The 18,420-nt window shown below is 36.4% G+C and overlaps 1 protein-coding gene across 2 annotated transcripts in view; it reads left to right on the plus strand.

Annotated features, from left to right (window-relative positions):
- The window catches only part of TCF4 (transcription factor 4), a 413,612-nt gene that overhangs the window by 207,872 nt on the left and 187,320 nt on the right, over positions 1–18,420 (plus strand). For both annotated transcript variants that reach the window (XM_070938928.1, XM_070938929.1), the window contains exon 6: positions 7,762–7,826. In XM_070938928.1, coding sequence (XP_070795029.1) covers positions 7,762–7,826 — 65 coding nt within the window. The remainder of the gene's footprint in view (positions 1–7,761; positions 7,827–18,420) is intronic.

Here is an 18,420-nt window from a genome sequence, read left to right on the forward strand (position 1 = left end):
ACTGAAGCAATAGGCGTGAGCTTAAATGGACTCCATAAGATGGTAGAGAACAGGAAGGCCTGGAAGAACATTGTCCATGGGGTCGCGATGGGTCAGACACGACTTCGCAACTAACAACAACAACAACAACAACAAGCAGTTCCTATGAGACAAACAAATTTAGAGATCTATCACAAAGGTAATAAGATTTATTTAACCCATGAAATATTATTGCTTCAAAGGCCATTGGAACAAAAAAACTTGTTAGAAAAAAATATTAATTGAATTAGAATTAAGTTATGTTTGTATTCTCAGTTCCTGTTGCTATATAAATCAATATTTCCTGTATGGTGTGTTAAGAAATGTTCACTATTTTTTTAAAGAATAAACAATTCGAATATAGTATAAGGCCATAATTTTCTAGACAAATTAGTAGCTTGGGCAGTACATATATTCTATTAAATTTAAGTGTGACAGCCATTCAGCGAATCTCATTTGTCAAAGTTGAAAAATATTTATCAGGCCCAACAACACACAATTAGATGCAAATATCAGATTTTCAAGAGATGACTGATGGCTTATGTGCATCAGATGTTAAGATTAAAACCAAATAAATGCTGGTTTATTTTCACTGACACCAGTTTCTGTGGCTGATGTGCACCAGAATGTAAGCTGGAGTAAAAGAACTTCAAAAATAAAGCATCGACCAATATTGAGGTTTTGCACAATGTTCATTTATGCCACATATGCTGTTCTGACTAAGCCCTCAGTCAGCTATTTAGGCTAACAGAATCAACACGGGAATTTGCAAAGTCCCCTTGCGATTTGTAGGTGTCAGAAACATTGAATCAGCCTGACACCAAAAACTGTCCATCTGGAAAGATCTTTACATTAAGTGCACCTTTAAGCTTTGCTTTGTCTTTATCTTCTGATGTGGTATGTTAAACTGTATAATCTCCAGTTGTAATAGCACATTATAGTGGCAACATTATGTCCCTTTAGGAACAATCCATCTCTATATATGTCAGTGTATTCATTAAAGTTTTTCATGTTTTGAAAATAATATCCATTCGCCTTTTGCTGTATCTCTGGGGCGTATCAATTTCTTAGACCTTCTTAGACCTAAAATTGTTGCTGGTCTGTGTATTGATTTGAAATGCCAGTGTAATGACTTGGTTTGGATATCACAACATTTGATCTGGGCAAATGGTTTGTGTTTTCTTGCTTTCATTTTGTACCCTCTTTTTTTGCTATCCTAACAATGGTTTGCTGTGATATCTGAATTTTAATTACATTATGGTTAAAATCAAATATATCATAGTTTATAAACCCCTTTTACAGTGAGGTGTCACAACATGGCTTTGAGACAGTTTGTGATTACAATAATAGTAAACAGTGCATCCCATTTATTTATTCTAAAGTAAAGCCCAGGCAAAAATGAAGAAAGCTGAACAAAAGAAAAGGAAGGGTTATTTTATATATAACTCTTTTTCTATATATTTTTTTCTATACCTTTTTCTATAAACGTTTTCTAAACCATAGTTGAAAGATCACTCTTTTGTTTTTCTTTTCTTTTTTTAATAATGCCTAAATTGAGTCAATGTTAGGATAATGTTTGCTTCTGTGTTCAGTAATTTCTATGTCTATGTTGAATATTATAGTTCTTTGATATCCAGCTTCATTTTATGTCAATAAACTAGAAATTTGGGGCAAATTTATATTACTATAAAATGCCAGGAAGAGTCCTTTGGGGTTAGTCTTTGATCCTTTTGTGCATCACACTTCATGAATGTCTAGTACTGAACATTTAAGCTTCAGTCAAATACTTCAAAAGGTTCCATAAGAAAAGAAACTCTTCCAAGTTATGGTTTAGTTCTGTGTCATAGAAGAAATGTTAGGTTCCCAACTGCTTTCTTTTCAAACAAATGAAGCTCCCCCGTAATGCCATGAAACTGGATTTATACTTCACAATTGTTAGATTATGTTTCATTAATGAAACTCACAATGGCTATGTTCACACAACCAATTTAACCAGGTCAAATAAAACTTTCTATGTGCAATCAAGCAACATGCTAAGTTTGACTAATGGTTAACCTTGATTAGATGTGTGTGTGTGTGTGGGTATTTATTTGTAATGGCTCAGTCTGTAGTGGAAACCCAGTTATTTGGTTAATTCCCAGTGAATTAGGCAGACCTATGTTGCTCTGTATTTCTATTACTGTATGCCATTTATTACCACAAAAGACTAGGGGAGTCTTAATAGACATGATTTCTCTAAACAATGGAGCAGAATTGGACATGAGTAGTTTATACATACAGTTATCTAAATAAAATTTTATAGAGTCACTGCAAAGTTATCAATGAATAAATGAATGAGTGGCCGAATGATGCATGTGGTTTATTAATCTCTCTATATGTCTTAATACATCGTTTACCCATGAGGAAGTAAAATAGGAATAGAAATGGAAATAATAAATCTAAAAATGTTTCCTAAATACATTCCAGTCACCCTATAGAGAGCTGAACATCATATAGACGGCCACTTGTCTGGAATGGTATAGGTAGGAGATCTTGAGCAGCGGACTAGAAGACCTCCAAGATGCCTTCCAACTCAGTTATTCTGTTATTCATTCTATGTAACATCTTTGCATCTGAAACTTCTTGCCTTATAGGTAGCATATGAAGACAAGCTTGTCTCATTTTCCAAGCATAAATCTCCCACGTATACCATGATGGGCACTTCAGTGTGAGAAGATATTGATACTGAACAGAAAGCTTACCCTTTCTATCTCTTCCCCATGGATTGTCTTTTCTTTTTTTTTTACAATGCCTAGCAATTTAAAATTACGGAATGAATAATCCCCAGCAATGAAATAAGCAAATTTAGGCCAGACAGAAGCAGTCCCACAACTGTGAAACTAGGAATGTGAATATAAATGTTCCTCAACCATCTGAAGTCAAACTATATTTGAAGATATGTCACTATGCCTCTTGAATCCAACTGTCACAAAAGTTAAAATATAAGAGTATCACAAATGTAGAAGCGAGAGATATCTATTGGTAGAGCAAAGACGACCTGACTTTTCTTTCAGAACAAAAGGAAAACAAAGTTATATGAGAGTTGAACGACTTGAATTTTTGGCTTAATTCAAATAATTTTTCAGAGGACATTGTTGAGAAGCAACCGGCTTCTTTATGGACCGACTGGAAATCCTGCAATGTTTTTGTGTTGTTTTTTTTTTCTTTTTTTTTTTTCTTTTCCTCGTTTTGATTACAGTTAATCTCAGATGCTGGGAACTGCATAGTAAGCAACTGAGTTTAGAGGGGATTCTTTCTTTTATTTCTTGGGTGTTTATTGAGTGTCTGTATGTGTATTATGCCTTAGAGAAAAGCTTTGGCAGTTCATTCTGTTTTTCTTTGTATGTATTTTGGCTGATGTGTATTCTGTCTGTTTATTTATTTAAAAAGGTATTAGTATAATTAATAATGCATTTCCTTTGAATCACTCTCAGGGTTCCCACTTGTATAATAGTAAGTCATTGTTCCGGTCATCTTCTCTTGTAAGTTTTATTTCGATTATCACAACATAGTTGGGTTTTTTTTTTTTTTTTTTGTATTTAGCAGTCGGTGCAATATTGGTCCTTGTGATGGGAAATCTAACCAGATTATAGAACAGTACCCTTTTCTTGGTTTGTATGCAAATTATTAACCGGTACATTTAAGGTTTGGGGTTTTTAAAAAAAAAAAAAAACTATGGACAGCAATACACCAAGCAGTAAAAGACTTGAGCGATTAATGCTACCCTTATGCCTCTTTCGAGTAGTCGTAGCCATGGGGCTTGGCACTGGAACTGTTGTCTTTGTGCCAAAAAATATCCGCAGCGGCTGCCGCATTCTGGTACTGGAAGGTTGTCTCGAAAATTCCGCAGTGAATGTGTCGAGTTTCTACATTGTTGTCGATTCTTTAAAAACCGAGCCCTCACGCACAATCCCTTTAAGAAGTCACAATTTATAGCATCCCAGTCCACAAATGCACATATTCAGAATGGCTGTATTCCTGTAATACCTGAGAACGATGGACATTGCAAAGTAAGTATAAAAATTCCAGGCGAGCTCGGGTTTTTTTGTGTGTGTTAAAATTTATACACACAGATAGTTACTCAGGGAGCCCCCGCCAGAATATTAGTAGCCCTCTTTCAAATTTTATTATCTGAAACAAATGTGCTAGTGAATTTTAAGCAGAAAATCAACATAAAGAAAGTAGCTGATTTTTAAATGAATATTTCCCCTCCAGAGATTTTTTCCCCCCTCATGAATTAAATGACATCTACCCCCAAAAAAGTGAGTTTATTTCACAATGACAATTGAATAGTGCATCTATACGAACGCTGTACACACACATCCATCCACACATCCATCCACGTCCCTAAAGAGTTTCATGTAAATTTGATTATTCTGTTCTTAACTGGGAGGAAAGACACGTTCCTGGTTGGATTGGGGTACAAAAATAAAGACGCAATAAAAGTTAAAAGCTTACAGTCTCAGGATGAAATATGCTCATTCCTGATCTCCAAAGCTATCTGTCTGGTGGTAAAAATGGATGCTACAGATGAAATCTTTACAAGGAGCATAATCCTTAAAAAAAAGAAGAAGTCAATCTCCTGCTGGTTTCTGTGTCTCTTTGGTACCTCACAAGCTTCGACAGAGTCCTGGACGAGTGCCCATTGATGTCATGGAAACACTCAAATTACTGAGAATGATTCATGTCTGTGCTGTGCTCTCATCCTCCCCCACACAAATAGAAGTAGATTTTTAACCCTGACAACTTGTAATTTGCAGTGCGTTTTATTTTTGCATCTAGATAAATATTTTTTAACCACCGAAATTAAAATGAGACAGTTTGTATCTGATACGATAGTAAGAAGGAGGAGGAGGAGGAGGAGGAGGACAGGTACTCACATAGTAAATGAAATTCATTTGCCCGGTTCTTTATTCAGTAGGTTGGATTCGTTAGCTTTATTCACCCATCTCCTCATTAAAATGTATTTTTGCCTGGTTGAGTTTGAGGAAACTCACCTTGTAGGTGTGAGTTGAAGTAAAACCTGTACTGTTCCTTTCCTGTTCAGGACATTTTTCCCTTGTTTCCTGTCTCATCAAATTGTTCATAGACATCTCCCCCCCCCCCCCACATTAACTCATAGTGCACAAAATCTCAAGTGAATTCAGTATTTCTATTTTCCTATCTGTAGTTTTTATCATGGTTAGGAAAAGATCCTTTTTATGAAATCACAAAAAATGTGTCACGTTTTATATTCTTGGGCATGATAAATTCAACTTGTAGTATTTTGTTTCGTGTTTTATTATGACAAGACAATTTTAAAAGCATTTGGATTTACTGGGTTTTTTTCCCCCTGTCTGAAAGCTAAATTCAAAATGACAAGTCAAATAAAAGTAGAGTTATAATTTTATATTAATGTTATTGACGTACATTTTCAGGGGAATGTATGTAGGAGATTTACTCCCAGTATACATTCCATCTTTTTAACAAAGTAAAACTGAAAGAAAGTAGAATTCCATATAATATTGTAGATCTATAGATGCCAATTTGAAATCATGTGCAAATTACACAATAATGTGTATTCATTATTATAGAATGTATATACATCCTTATAGAATGTATTCCTCTCATAGTCATTATTTTAATTGAATCCCGACTTTATTGGGCAAAACCTTAAATAAAACCTTATGTGCATTTAATCAATTTTTTTTCCAAAAAATTAATTCGACACTTTAGGAAACAACAGTTTAGTTTATTAAATGATTGTTCTATATTAAATTAAAATGTGAATCTTTTTTTCTTACACCTTGTATTTCAATAATAACCAGACTCAGTATAATATTCTGTAATAAAATAACATCCTTTAAAGTAAAGGTGGTTTTGCAAAGTATGTGATAGTAATTAAATGATTCATTTACAGGGGTAATGTACTGTACTATATGTAGCTAGTTATTGCAATTTATTATATGCTTGATTGCAGAAACAACCAGAACTTTGCATTATATTAGATCTGGGCACCCAAGGGTCATTTTTGTTGTCCACCAAAAGTTATGGAGAGGGTATACATTGTTTGGGATATCCAATAACAATTATTTCTTTCTATGTTAAGCTGTTGAATCTTATCTCTGCTTATCTTAGGTGCACCTAATAGTTGTAAATTATTAAAGATTAATCTTTCATTTTCTAACCACACTTGGAATTATTTTATTAAATTTCATGCCAGAATATTATTCATTTTCATGTCAGGACCTATCATAGGTCTTTGCTGACCTTATTGAACAGGGCTTCTAGCTATTCACATTTTCAACAAATTCCTTCTTTGGGTTACTAACAACCGTCATAATATATGAAATCCATTCCTCTGTTCTTTTCATCAGATTCACAATGTCCGTATCCAACTATATCATGTGCTGTTGACATTTTAAATAAAATGTTAGAGCATGCAGGAAAATCAAAGAAAATACTAGAATTGGCATGAAATATCACAATCTATTTGTGTCTCCTACAACTGAGAAAGTTGAAGCATTGTTAGGGAGTGATATATTTTAATATAAAATACTCTTTTCTGGAGCATAACTGCAGAGATCAAGTCATTCAACAGGGAATTCAACTAGGAAATCAGACTTGTGAGGGGGTTTCTTCGCTAACTTTACCATCTGGAGTTTTTGATTTATTACCTCTGACCCCACTGGTGACTGCAGTGTAATCAGTGAGAATTATTATGGTCAGGTCACGACATGGATAACCTTCCTGCTGTGCTCATAAAAATAAATTTACGCAGTTTTTAGGGGTAAGAAAGAAAAGGAAAAGAGAGATTTTGTTTCCTCCTTTAAGAATGATTGTCTCACATATATTATTCTGGAGGTTTGAATGGCGTTTCCAATTAGAAATGTAATCATAGCAAGCAGTGAAGGTATTTTAAAGCGGAGGCCATTAGGAGTTCTATGGCACAGGCCTATGGAAGAATAACGGTCAAGAACAGTGTGCCATTGGGGTTCACAAAAGGGCTAGAAGGCCAGGTTGAGCAAAATAAATGGAGGTCTATCATGGGTTGCCCCTTATTTTTGTTTTGAGGTATAAGCAGACATGAACTTCTCTCCTACCGTGTTTCCCTGAAAATAAGCCCTCCCCCGAAAATAAGCCCTCCCCAAAAATATTTAACCGCATGCACAGTCGGTCCCCGCCATTTCCTCTGGTTAGGGTTAGGGAGACAGAGCTGGAAATCAGGTAAGACGGCAAGAGGAGCCCCGTCTTGCTCCACGCGCCCCAAAATAAGACCTCCTTGAAAATAAGGCCAAGTGCTTATTTCGGGGTTCAAAAAAATATAAAACAGGGTCTTATTTTCGGGAAAACATGGTAGATACCATCCTTAGTATTTGGAGGTGTAAAATTCCTGATTTTGAAAACAGGGTGGAAGCTCATCATCTGAGGAAATCCGATTGTCTTCTGTGGTTAGAAAATTGTGCTATTGAGATGAGGAACATGTGCCATTCTTCTGTGGTGATATGGATTCAAAATTTATTTACCAAGACCAAAGATGGTAGTGATGTGATTACTATAAAAAGTGGCTTTAAAGACGAGAGGCTTTTTATAAAATAGATTAAGAACATTCACTACAATGCAATAAATATCACTCTTCTATACAGATTAATTAATTACAGGATGTATTCTTTAACTGTGTTATCAGATAATACTTCTCTCTCTCTCTCTCCCCTTCTGAAACAGGTAAAACAGATAGAAGCTCTTATTCATCATATGGACGAGACTCAAATCTTCAAGGTTGCCATCAGGTAAGAGTTAGTTGATGGCATGAAGTAATATGTGATCCCATGTTTACGTACTATCCATCTTTCTGACATATATCATCTCTTTTCACAGAATCTTCAAGGATCATTCAATAGTGTTTGAAACAAATTGTTTTTCTCTTACTTTCTGGTTTTCTGTTGGTTACTAGGTTAATATTCTGGTGTACTCCTGGCGAATTGTTTATCAATCTGATTGAAAAGATTACACTATTGTTGCCCAATGACAATTCCTGGACAAGGAATAGTTCAATTTAAGAAATTGTCAGAGTTTGTAGGAGGCACAAGTGGAGATTTTTAAACCATACTTCCTTTGGATGGCTATAACAATAAATTATAATTTCCATAGAGTCTGTAGGATGTTGTGTGAAAACAGGGTTCTATTGAGAGATAAAAATGTCTGTGAAAATATGATTTGTTGTCTCTTTTTGTTTCTGAATTGTTTTTGGCTGGAAGTCAAGGCCAGCAGGCTAACAGAAAAATTGTCTCAAGGGAAACATGTGTGAGCTACAAAAATAAGAGTATTTTAATTAAATAATAAAATGCCAGTGTAATACAAAGGTATAGCTTGTCTGTGTTTGTTCCACTATATAGTTTGCATTTGCATACTTTTAAATTTCCAGAGAGAGTACCTTCATATATATATATGTATATATATGTATGTGTGTATATATATATATGTGTATGTATGTATATGTGTGTGTGTGTGTATATACATACACACACATATACACACACACATACTGCAATCCAGTTTTACTGCTTCCTCAGAATGCTTTATTCTCCTTCCTTCCTTCCCTCTCCCTTCCTTTTTTTAGGACAGTTATTGTTTGTGTTATTTGATTGCTTCTTTCAGCCCAAAAGAAACAGTTCCTTACTTTGGAAGAAAATACCCCTTTTTACCCCTTTCAAACTTTACATATTTTAAAGCCAGAAGTGCCATGTAGTTTTTTTCCTTCCTAATTTATCGTGACCATAACTTTCTTAGCAGCAGAGAGAAAACAATGTGAGGTTTTTGAAATGGGTTGGGGTAGGTGAGTTCAGCTACTTTGCTTAATTAAGCATAGCAAAATATAAACAGTCCAAGTCATTAAATAGAACCTTGCCTTGAAAAGTACACATACTTAGTATTAATGTTTCCTTAGAGCTGGCATTCCAGTGCCTTTGTGCACCTGTTCATTTTTGCAAGTTTTGATTCTCCAGCCTACTCAGATATGCTATCCATTCTATCCAGATCGGTAGCAAGAGACTTGCAGAAATGAGATGTGAGACTGCGTTGGTCAAGAACTATGGACTTGCATGTGTTCTCAAGTATAATTCATCCCTGTTTTTCTGGAAGGAATTGCCCAGGAAAAGAAAACTTACAGCTTTCTCAGAGCAATGGAAACAGGCTTTGGAATGTGCCTCTTCAAATGCTTGGAGAGCAGATAGCTTTGGCAACGAACAATGTTAATGCAGTGTAAAGCTTTCAATTCCTGTGGAAGGTTTGCTCTGTGGTATCTGGTTTCTGGGGGTCCAAACAAAGGAGGAGAAGTTTGGTGACATGCTTCCTTTTTGCAGGTAGAATAAGCTGTAATTTAGGGGAGGGGGAGCTGTTTTATTATTGGTTGTGGTTTTGGGCTGGTTTGGACGGTAGCTGATTGTCATTTCTACAGGGTTTTTTATTCTTCTTTTCTTTTTTTAAAAAAAGGGGGGGTATTTATCAGATTAATTCAGATCGGATTAAAGCTCCCTTAAACTGTCACTTATATTTCTTGAATGTGTGAAAGAAAAAGAAAAGTGCAGTGGGAGCCTCGTTTATCCATTTGTGATTTTATAGAACCAGCCTATTAAATGATTTGTGGCATTTGAAATTCATTTAAAATAAAAGGGCTGTTTCCAAAATAAGCATCATCTGCAATAAAGGGTTATGGGCAGTATATTTTCCTATTTTAAATTACCTTCACTTTCATTGTAGCTTCGTGTATTCCTTCGTGTTGCTACCACCACCGTTTTCATAGATGTTACTCATTGATTGAGCTAAGTTATCATTCTTTTTGTTTCTGGACATGTGTTGTTGTAAATATACTTAAGGATAAATGCCTCCCATAATTCCCAGCAAAAATAAGTCATTGTGTGAAATAAGTATTGCTACCTAGGTGAAGGAGATTTAACTTCTGAATGATACCTTTGTAAGGTCCTGATTTTAGCCATGTAGCTTCCTAGACAATCTTTCTGCAACAGCCTCCTAATCTTTTATCTTACATACAAGCTACTTTCCCTTGTGTAACATCAGAATACAATATTGCTTTTTCTAAAAAAAACATTTGCTATGTGTTCCTCTACTTCTTTACATCAGTCCGTATTGTCTTATATCTACTCCCACTATTAAACTGTTTTAACTAGTTACTGAATTTTGTGCCATTTATCAGTAGCTGAGACATTGCTTCTCTCCCTCCCTCCCTCCCTCCTTCTCTTTTTCTCTTTCTCACTCTCTCTCTCTCTCTTTCTCTCCTGGTCTCTGATACTGCTGTTTTCTGATGTTTGTGAAATCTTCATGACTTTACAACCTGCTCTGTAAACACATGGAAATCGGTAGTTGTCATTCTTAGTATCCAAATTATTCATAACCTTTTTTTTATTTTCCACAACGAGATGATAGTGTCAGTTAAAGTTCAACAGTGTATAACTGATCCCTGAAACAGATGTTTGAGGAAACAATCTTTTCCGTGGCACCGACTTAGTTCTGATTGTCCTCAAAATAAGGAAGCGGCTGGATATTTTTCAACACTGTTAATTTACATTGGAGAGAAGCTCATATTCAAACATTCCTGGATAATGGCCAAGGGGCAAAATAATAATAATCTAAGAATAGGGATCACCTGCTGCAAAATATAGAAAACAAGATGTTAGCCAAATAGTAAGGTCATATTCAGCCCAACCATTAAAGTAAGCTACTGCAAAATTAAAATTGATGGGAAATAAGTACAAAGTTCTTTAAACAGATTTGGTTTTCTAAAATTCGGCCTCACTGACCCACAGTGGCACGTGGGTAAAATTCAGTCAGTGAACTACATTGATCTGGCTTTTTAACAAATATAATTTTTAACAAATAAAATAAGTCTACATTCAATTTTTAATCACTGTTGAATTAAATAAAGGGTTCTGTCTGTTTGAATTTTGTCTGAGTATGATCCAACAAAATGTCCCCAGAAAGACCACTAACATGGCATTAAGAAAATAATTCTAGTGTTTATTCCCCAGTGAATGGTATCCAAAAGTGACAGTGGAGATCACTTAGCTACCATGATAAACTTAATGCCTATGATTTTTTTCTAATTTACTTTTAACTGTATCTTTGCTGGTACATAAGAACAGCACAACACAAGAACAGATTCCCTGGTTACTGAAAAAGTGATTCCATGCCTTTCAGTTCCAGGATGGCTTATAAGAATATTCTGAAACTGTTGGAATAAATCAGTAAGATTCACACATAGAAAAAGAAACAGACAGACACAAACACACAAACACACACACACACACACACACACACACACGGGGGGGAGGGGGCAGGCGGGGACGGAATAGCATAAAGTGGAAACCAAATTAAAAGTAGTTTCATCAGTACAATCATAAGTAAAAGCTCCCTGCCTATTAGGACATAATGGAAACCAGAGTCACACCTCACTTAGCAACCACAACTGAGCCTGCAATTTTGGTAATAAATCATTGCAGTCATTAAGTGGGTCACCACATGACCTGACTTGATTTTATGATTATCAGAAGTGAGTTACATGGTTGTTAAGCAAATCACCTGGTCATTAAGCAAATCGATTCTCCCGAAAGGGTGGTTGTTGCAGAAACTGACAAGAGCTCTATAAATCAGCAAAAAATGTTGCAAACCATCATGACTTTGGTAAGCTGTAACCAATCATAAATTCGAGCCATTTGCCAAGCACCCAAAATGTGACATAGGGAGAGGATACGGCAGTCATAACTTCAATGACAGATCAAGTAACTTTTGGGGGAGTCAGTGGTAAACTTTGAAATATTTATTTATTTATTTATTTTTAAATTTATATACCGCCCTTCTCCCTGAGGACTTAGGGCGGTGTACAGCCAGAATTAAAAAACATGAAATACAAATATTAAAAAACAATTAAAATATATATATAAATTTGGCCCAAAATTAAAAATACAAACCAATTAAAACATTTAAAATTTCTTCTTAAGCCAGCCTGGCTTGCTGGAAAAAGTGAGTTTATTGAGGTCTATACAGGTCGGTCTATCCATTCATCCATCCATCCATCTCTATCTGTCTGTCTGTCTGTCTGTCTGTCTGTCTGTCTGTCTGTCTGTCTGTCTGTCTATCTATCTATCTATCTATCTATCTATCTATCTATCTATCTATCTATCTATCTATCTATCGCTGCGTGCCAAAGAATTGAGGCCTTTGAACTATGGTGCTGGAGATGACTCCTGCGAGTCCCTTGGACTGCAAGGCGATCAAACCATCAGTCCAAAGGAGATCAACCCTGACTTCTCTTTAGAAGGCCAGATCCTGAAGATGAAACTCAAATACTTTGGCCACCTAATAAGAAGGAAGGGCTCTTCTTAGATTGAAGGTAAAAGAAGAAGGGGACGGCAGAGAACGAGGTGGCTGGATGGAGTCACTGAAGCAGTCGGCGTGAGCTTAAATGGACTCCAGAGGATGGTAGAGGACAGGAAGGCCTGGAGGAACGTTGTCCATGGGGTCGCGAAGGGTCGAACACAACTTTGCAACTAACAACAATCTATATAGAGGCAGAGTTTACATTAGAACTTCCCCATTCGCTTCTAAACTTGTGTGTTTGTTGTCCATCAGCATGATAGCGTGAAGTTAAAAAGGGAGATCTCTCAAGAATATGTCCAAATCCTGTGTTGTTTTAATATAATAACAGAAATGTCCAATGGTGGGGATGAGGGATTGGGAAACAAGTTATGACAACTTTATTGCATGCAATACAAGTCTTAGCACTTTGTGCAAAGTGTGTGACATGATCAGAGTGAAGCCTATTCTTTTGGGGGGGAAAAAACAAGCAGATCCTACAGAAGTCCATGTGCAGTGATTTCAAGAGAAATTAAAACAAGATGGTTAACAAAATCAAGAAATGCAAAAAAATAAAAAAAATAAATATCAGAAGCATCACTTTCTGAAAATAGCCATTGCAATGGAAACAGAACTACCCTCCTTCTCATTCCCATCCACTCACATCAGAAAAGACCTCAGAAGGATATTTTCAATGCCATCATGGTTAGTTAGCACTGTTGACTGCTACTTAATAAGTGATGCTTCCCTTCCCTTTCCTCCACCATTGTACTAAGACCGTCTTAGTGCATTAAGGCTAATAGGATTCAGACAGAAATCTGCAGTATGTATGCAATTCGTGCTATCCAATAAAATTGCATGATAGACCTATGTTTATGTAACAATATACGTGTCAAAAATCCAACTTGGCCTTCTTTTGAAATGACATCACAGTGTTTTGTGCAAACCTGTGTAATTTTTATCTGTTCCAAATATTTTCAAAAGCTGGACTCTAGATTTAACTATGGGTAGCTAGACTAAAGGAGCTCAATTTCTATGCTCCTTTTTCTGGCAAAGTACAGATAGTCCATGGAGCTCCATGCTAAAGGTTATGGTTGTAGGTTGTAACAGTTGTAAATCTGGTCACCCATGTTACCAACCCAATTTTATGAATGGCGGTCATTACACTTTATATACGGCAGTCATTATATGAACACTGGTCATTAAGCAAACCAGTGGTTCACTATGAAACTTTTCTTTTTTTGCAAAACTCATTATAAAATCTAGTCACATGATCATGGGATGCTGCAAACAGCTGTAAATGCCAATTTGGTCTAGTGGTTAAGGCACCAGGGTAGAAAGCAAGACACTGAAAGTTCTAGTCCCACTTAAACCATGAAAGCTGGTTGGGTGACTTTGGGCCAGTCATTCTCTCTTAGTCCAGCTCATCTCATAGGGTTGTTGTTATGGGGACAATAGGAGGAGGAAAAAGTATTGATTATGTTCACTCCCTTGAGTTCTTTGTAAAAGTAATAAAGGCGGTGTTTTTGTTGTTCATTTGTTGTGTCCAACTCTTTGCAATCCCATGGACCATCACCCTCCAGGCCCCCCTTGTCCTCCATTGTCTCTTGGAATTTGCCAAAATTCATGTCCATTGCATCAATGACACAATCTAACCAAAAGGCGGGATAAAAACAGAATAAAATAAAATGCAATCTGGTTGCTGAGCACCCGACATGACCAAGGGGCAGCCATCAGAACTTCAGAAGAAGGTAGCAAGTACCCTCAAGGACATCTTGTCGTAACATCTAACAGTTGCTAAGCGACTGGTTATAAGTCAAGGACTATCTGTATCTCTTCTTGCCTTTGAAAAGGCTACACAAACAAGTGGGGGATCCAGAGTTTGTCCCAAACTGAGGTGAGGCCTTTTCCAGACTTTTTCTGACAGAACGTGACCCTGCTTATTTGAGAAGATTTGTCAGTTCCATTTGTACCATAGCTTGATGAACTCACGTGATCTCCTAACTTTCTGATACTTTTGATACTATACTTTTCATTTCTCTTTTTCTAGGTTACCGAATTACGTATTTATATCGTATTTTGATCTATGCATTGTTAATTCTGTGTCAGATTTAGGATTTGGCTCACGGTATCCTGAGTTTTATGTGAGAACCTATTCCAGCAGGGTTATAGTTGAGGGTTGGTCCATTTGGGACTAAAATGAAGAATGGAAACTCTGGATAATGCTGATTTCTGTGCATGCAGAATGTAGTTTCCTCAGCAATAGAAATATTTTGATTCACCGGATTTATCCAGTGTTGGAACCCAACACAGTGTAACTTGAAATACATTCAGACTTTTTCTTCTTTTTTAAATCGTATGAATGTGAAATCTGAAAATATTTATTTTTGTTTTAGCAAACTTAAGCCTTGGCATTTGTAGAAGTATACTGTAAGAAAACATATATTATTTATTATGGGTTAAAGATAATCAGTGCCTTATTTTTTTAACACCATTCTTTCAAATATGTAGAAATACCTCAACTTCCTACCAAATGAAATGTTTAAAAAAAAACAGAGAAAATTTAGGAAGCGCCAATATATATTAACATTCTGTTACTACAATATGGCAAAATGTATTATAACTTCAACAGTAAGAGAAAGAAAGGTGGTGTTTGTGTTTTTGTAAGCATATCTGACATCTTCAATTTGTAGCAAAATGTTGAAGGAAAAAGTGAAAGGTTTATAAATGGAAAAATCTGAGAGGATCTGAAAGATGAATGGAAGTTATTCTCGTTAAAGCTGAACAGGTTGGACTTTACTTAGAAGATCTGTTGAATCCCCAAATAAACATAATCAGATGTTGGGGGGGGGATGGACAGGGAGACAAAGTTCAGGTTCTTTTTTGCAGCTCTTTCTGGTCTCAAAAACTACTACAAGCACATAAACCTGTTCAGACATGTTAACATCAACAGATGGGTATCTATAGAGGTAGTCCTCATTTAGTAACTGCCTTGTTTAGCGTTCACTCATAGTTACGATGGTGATGATACCGTAACGTTGTGACCAATTCATAGGTCTGCAAAGCAAAGGAAAGTTGAAGTAAGATCATAAACATAGCTGCAGTTTCATGTAGCAGCCACGTCCTTTTGAGTTGCTGGTCTCAGTTGTCATTAAGTGAGGTCTACCTGTAATGCTTGTTTTCACTGTAGCATTAAACAATGTGTTTTATTAAGTATGCAAAACATCTTTTAAGCTTGTCCCTAAAGTTCTTTTTCAAGAGGCAACTGGACTTTCTGGTTTTTCTTCGAAGGCGTTTTGCTTCTCATCCAAGAAGCTTCTTCGGCTTAGAGCTGAAGATAAGAAGTGAAACGTCTTCAAAGAAAATCCAGAAAATCCAGTTGCCTCTTGAAAAAGCACTATTGGGACAACCATGACCCGGATGACTGAGAATCTCCATAGATATCTTTTATGTTTGTTCTCTTAACAATGGAATATATGAGAGGACAATTTAGGAACTTGGGTTCCTATTGTCCAGTTGTCCTGATAGAGTAGTGAATGGTAGGAGTGGTTTTTGTAGACCTAGAGCATTCCTAGACTAGAATATTCCTAATTCAGTGTCATGGTACCTATTTCAAAGTGGTTTCTGTCTTTACATTGCCCCATTCTCTTTTTCTCTCAGTTGGCACTCAACAACAACCAAGTGTCACAGCTTTGCCCTTCTGAATACCATATGTACTGCTACAGTGCCTTCTTTCTCTTCTCTCCTTTTATTTTTAAATTCCTTTACCTGACACTGAAGAAGGGGGAAAAAAATCCTTGCACTCATGTTTTAGAACCAAACTATGAGATGGAACAGGAAAGTTATTCAGCCGAAGCCTAACTGGATCTGACCCATCTTAGCAGGACCGGATTTAGATGAAAAGAGGCCCTAGGCTATTCCACTTATGAGGCCCTTTCACCTATAGTGAAAGTGTAATTTTAATTTTGCTAACAATTTGAATGTAGGCCCCTCTTGATCTTGAGGCCCTAGGCTGAAGCCTAGTTAGCCTATAGGAAAATCCAGCCCTGCATCTTAGGCCTTTGGGGATCATCTAAAAATCAATTAGCCAGTCTTACTTTGCTCTGGATATGCAGTTTCACACATGCAGAAAATGCAATACTTAAGTCAAGAATTCTCAACTGCAACTTTAAGACACATGAATTTCAACTCCGAGAATTCCTCAGACTGGGAAATTCTGGGAAGTGAAGTCCAAACATCTTAAATTTGTCAGGATGGAGAAACACTGCTCTATCAAATGACTTAACAAAAGTGAAGCAATGGCCTGATCCCAATCTTAGTCAGTCAGTCAGTCAGTCAGTCATCCGTTCATTCAATTTGTATAGAATTTATTTGAAACATTCCTGAAAATTGCTCCTAGAACATCTAAATAAGACTGCCCATGCTTCCAGTCTTATTTTAAAAAAAAAAAGAATCACAAAAGAAACAAAAATGTCTTTTTTGAGAAGGAAAACCAACCCCAACCCAAACACTACTTTTTAGTTGAAAAGTTCAGCTCTTAAATGATTTAGCAGGCCATAGAATTGGTTCTATCTACCATCAAAAGACCCGTATTTCCCTTTCCCTTTGGGCAACACAAACAATGGCAATTGAATAGCAAAAGGGAAGTAGATGACCATCTGAAGTTATATCTGGACTCACTGCAAACAGTAATTGTTGCTGTTCCTAGTCTTTATAGTGGCCCGAGTAATAATAGCAGTTTAGTTTTGAAATATGCGGCCCTTTCTATATCAACAGGCTATATGGCATGTTAATGGCTGTGATCACATTTTCGAACCCCGGAGCACTCCTCACCAGGAAATTTATATATAACTGTAAATACTGAGTTCAGAGTAAAGCTTGTTAATTTAGCATTTTATTATGGTATGAATTAAAAATTATTTAGTCTGTATATCTTGTAACAAGACTGGTCTACACATGGAATCAAAGGAAATGTAGATTTAGTGGTGAAATGGACTATTTCAGAATATACACACATAACTCTGCCAATTAAACAATATGGGAAATATTAAATGAACACTAAAGTAGGCTGTGAAAGTTGGACCATAAGAAAGGCTGAGCGCCAAAGAATTGAGGCCTTTGAACTGGAGAAGACTCCTGCAAGTCCCTTGGAGTGCAAGGCAGTCAAACTGGTCAGTCCTAGAGGAGATCAACCCTGACGAGGCGAGATCCTGAAGATGAAACTCAAATACTTTGGCCACCTAATGAGAAGGAAGGACTCACTGGAGAAGAGCCTAATGCTGAGAAGGATTGAGGGCAAAAGAAGGGGACGACAGAGAATGAGGTGGCTGGATGGAGTCACTGAAGCAGTCGGCGTGAGCTTAAATAGACCCCAGAGGATGGTAGAGGACAGGAAGGCCTGGAGGAACGTTTCCATGGGGTCATGATGGGTTGGACACTACTCTGCAACTAACAACAAAGTAGTCTGGAAAAGATTGCTGGTTTATGTAAACATTTTTTTTATATATTTTTTTTTCTACCAAAATTTTAAGTAGCTCATTACTTCATTTGCCACATCTCCCCCAGCAAATCCTTCATGGCATGGCTTTCTAGCAGTAATTCTGTAAAAGAGAATTACTTAGACTGTGAATTCAATTCCCGAAGACCCGGAACCTTTCCCAAGTTCGGTGAGAAACAACCAGTCATAATTTTAGTAGTAAGTTTTGCTAACACACCCAAAAGACATATTGATGATAACAGATGATAGGCAAATCGTTCTTTCCTTCCTTGGAATCCTTGACTAGTCATGACAATTTTTTTTTAAAAAAAAAAATGAAGTAAACTGAAAGACGAGGAATACGGGTTAACATTTAATAAAAGAAATATTGCTGTAAGGTTCAATAGCAAAACAAAACCCACCCTGTATAAAACCAAAACTGAATCGAGCTGAACAGATTTTATTGGACATCTAAAGCAATTAACAAAAGTTATATTTAACAATAGGCATCATAATCAACCCTCGTATTGTAAAACCCT

This window comes from Pituophis catenifer, unplaced genomic scaffold, assembly GCF_029215685.1.
Source record: "Pituophis catenifer annectens isolate HBS135680 unplaced genomic scaffold, rPitCat1.0.hap2 SCAF_2, whole genome shotgun sequence".
Classification (NCBI taxonomy): domain Eukaryota; kingdom Metazoa; phylum Chordata; class Lepidosauria; order Squamata; family Colubridae; genus Pituophis; species Pituophis catenifer.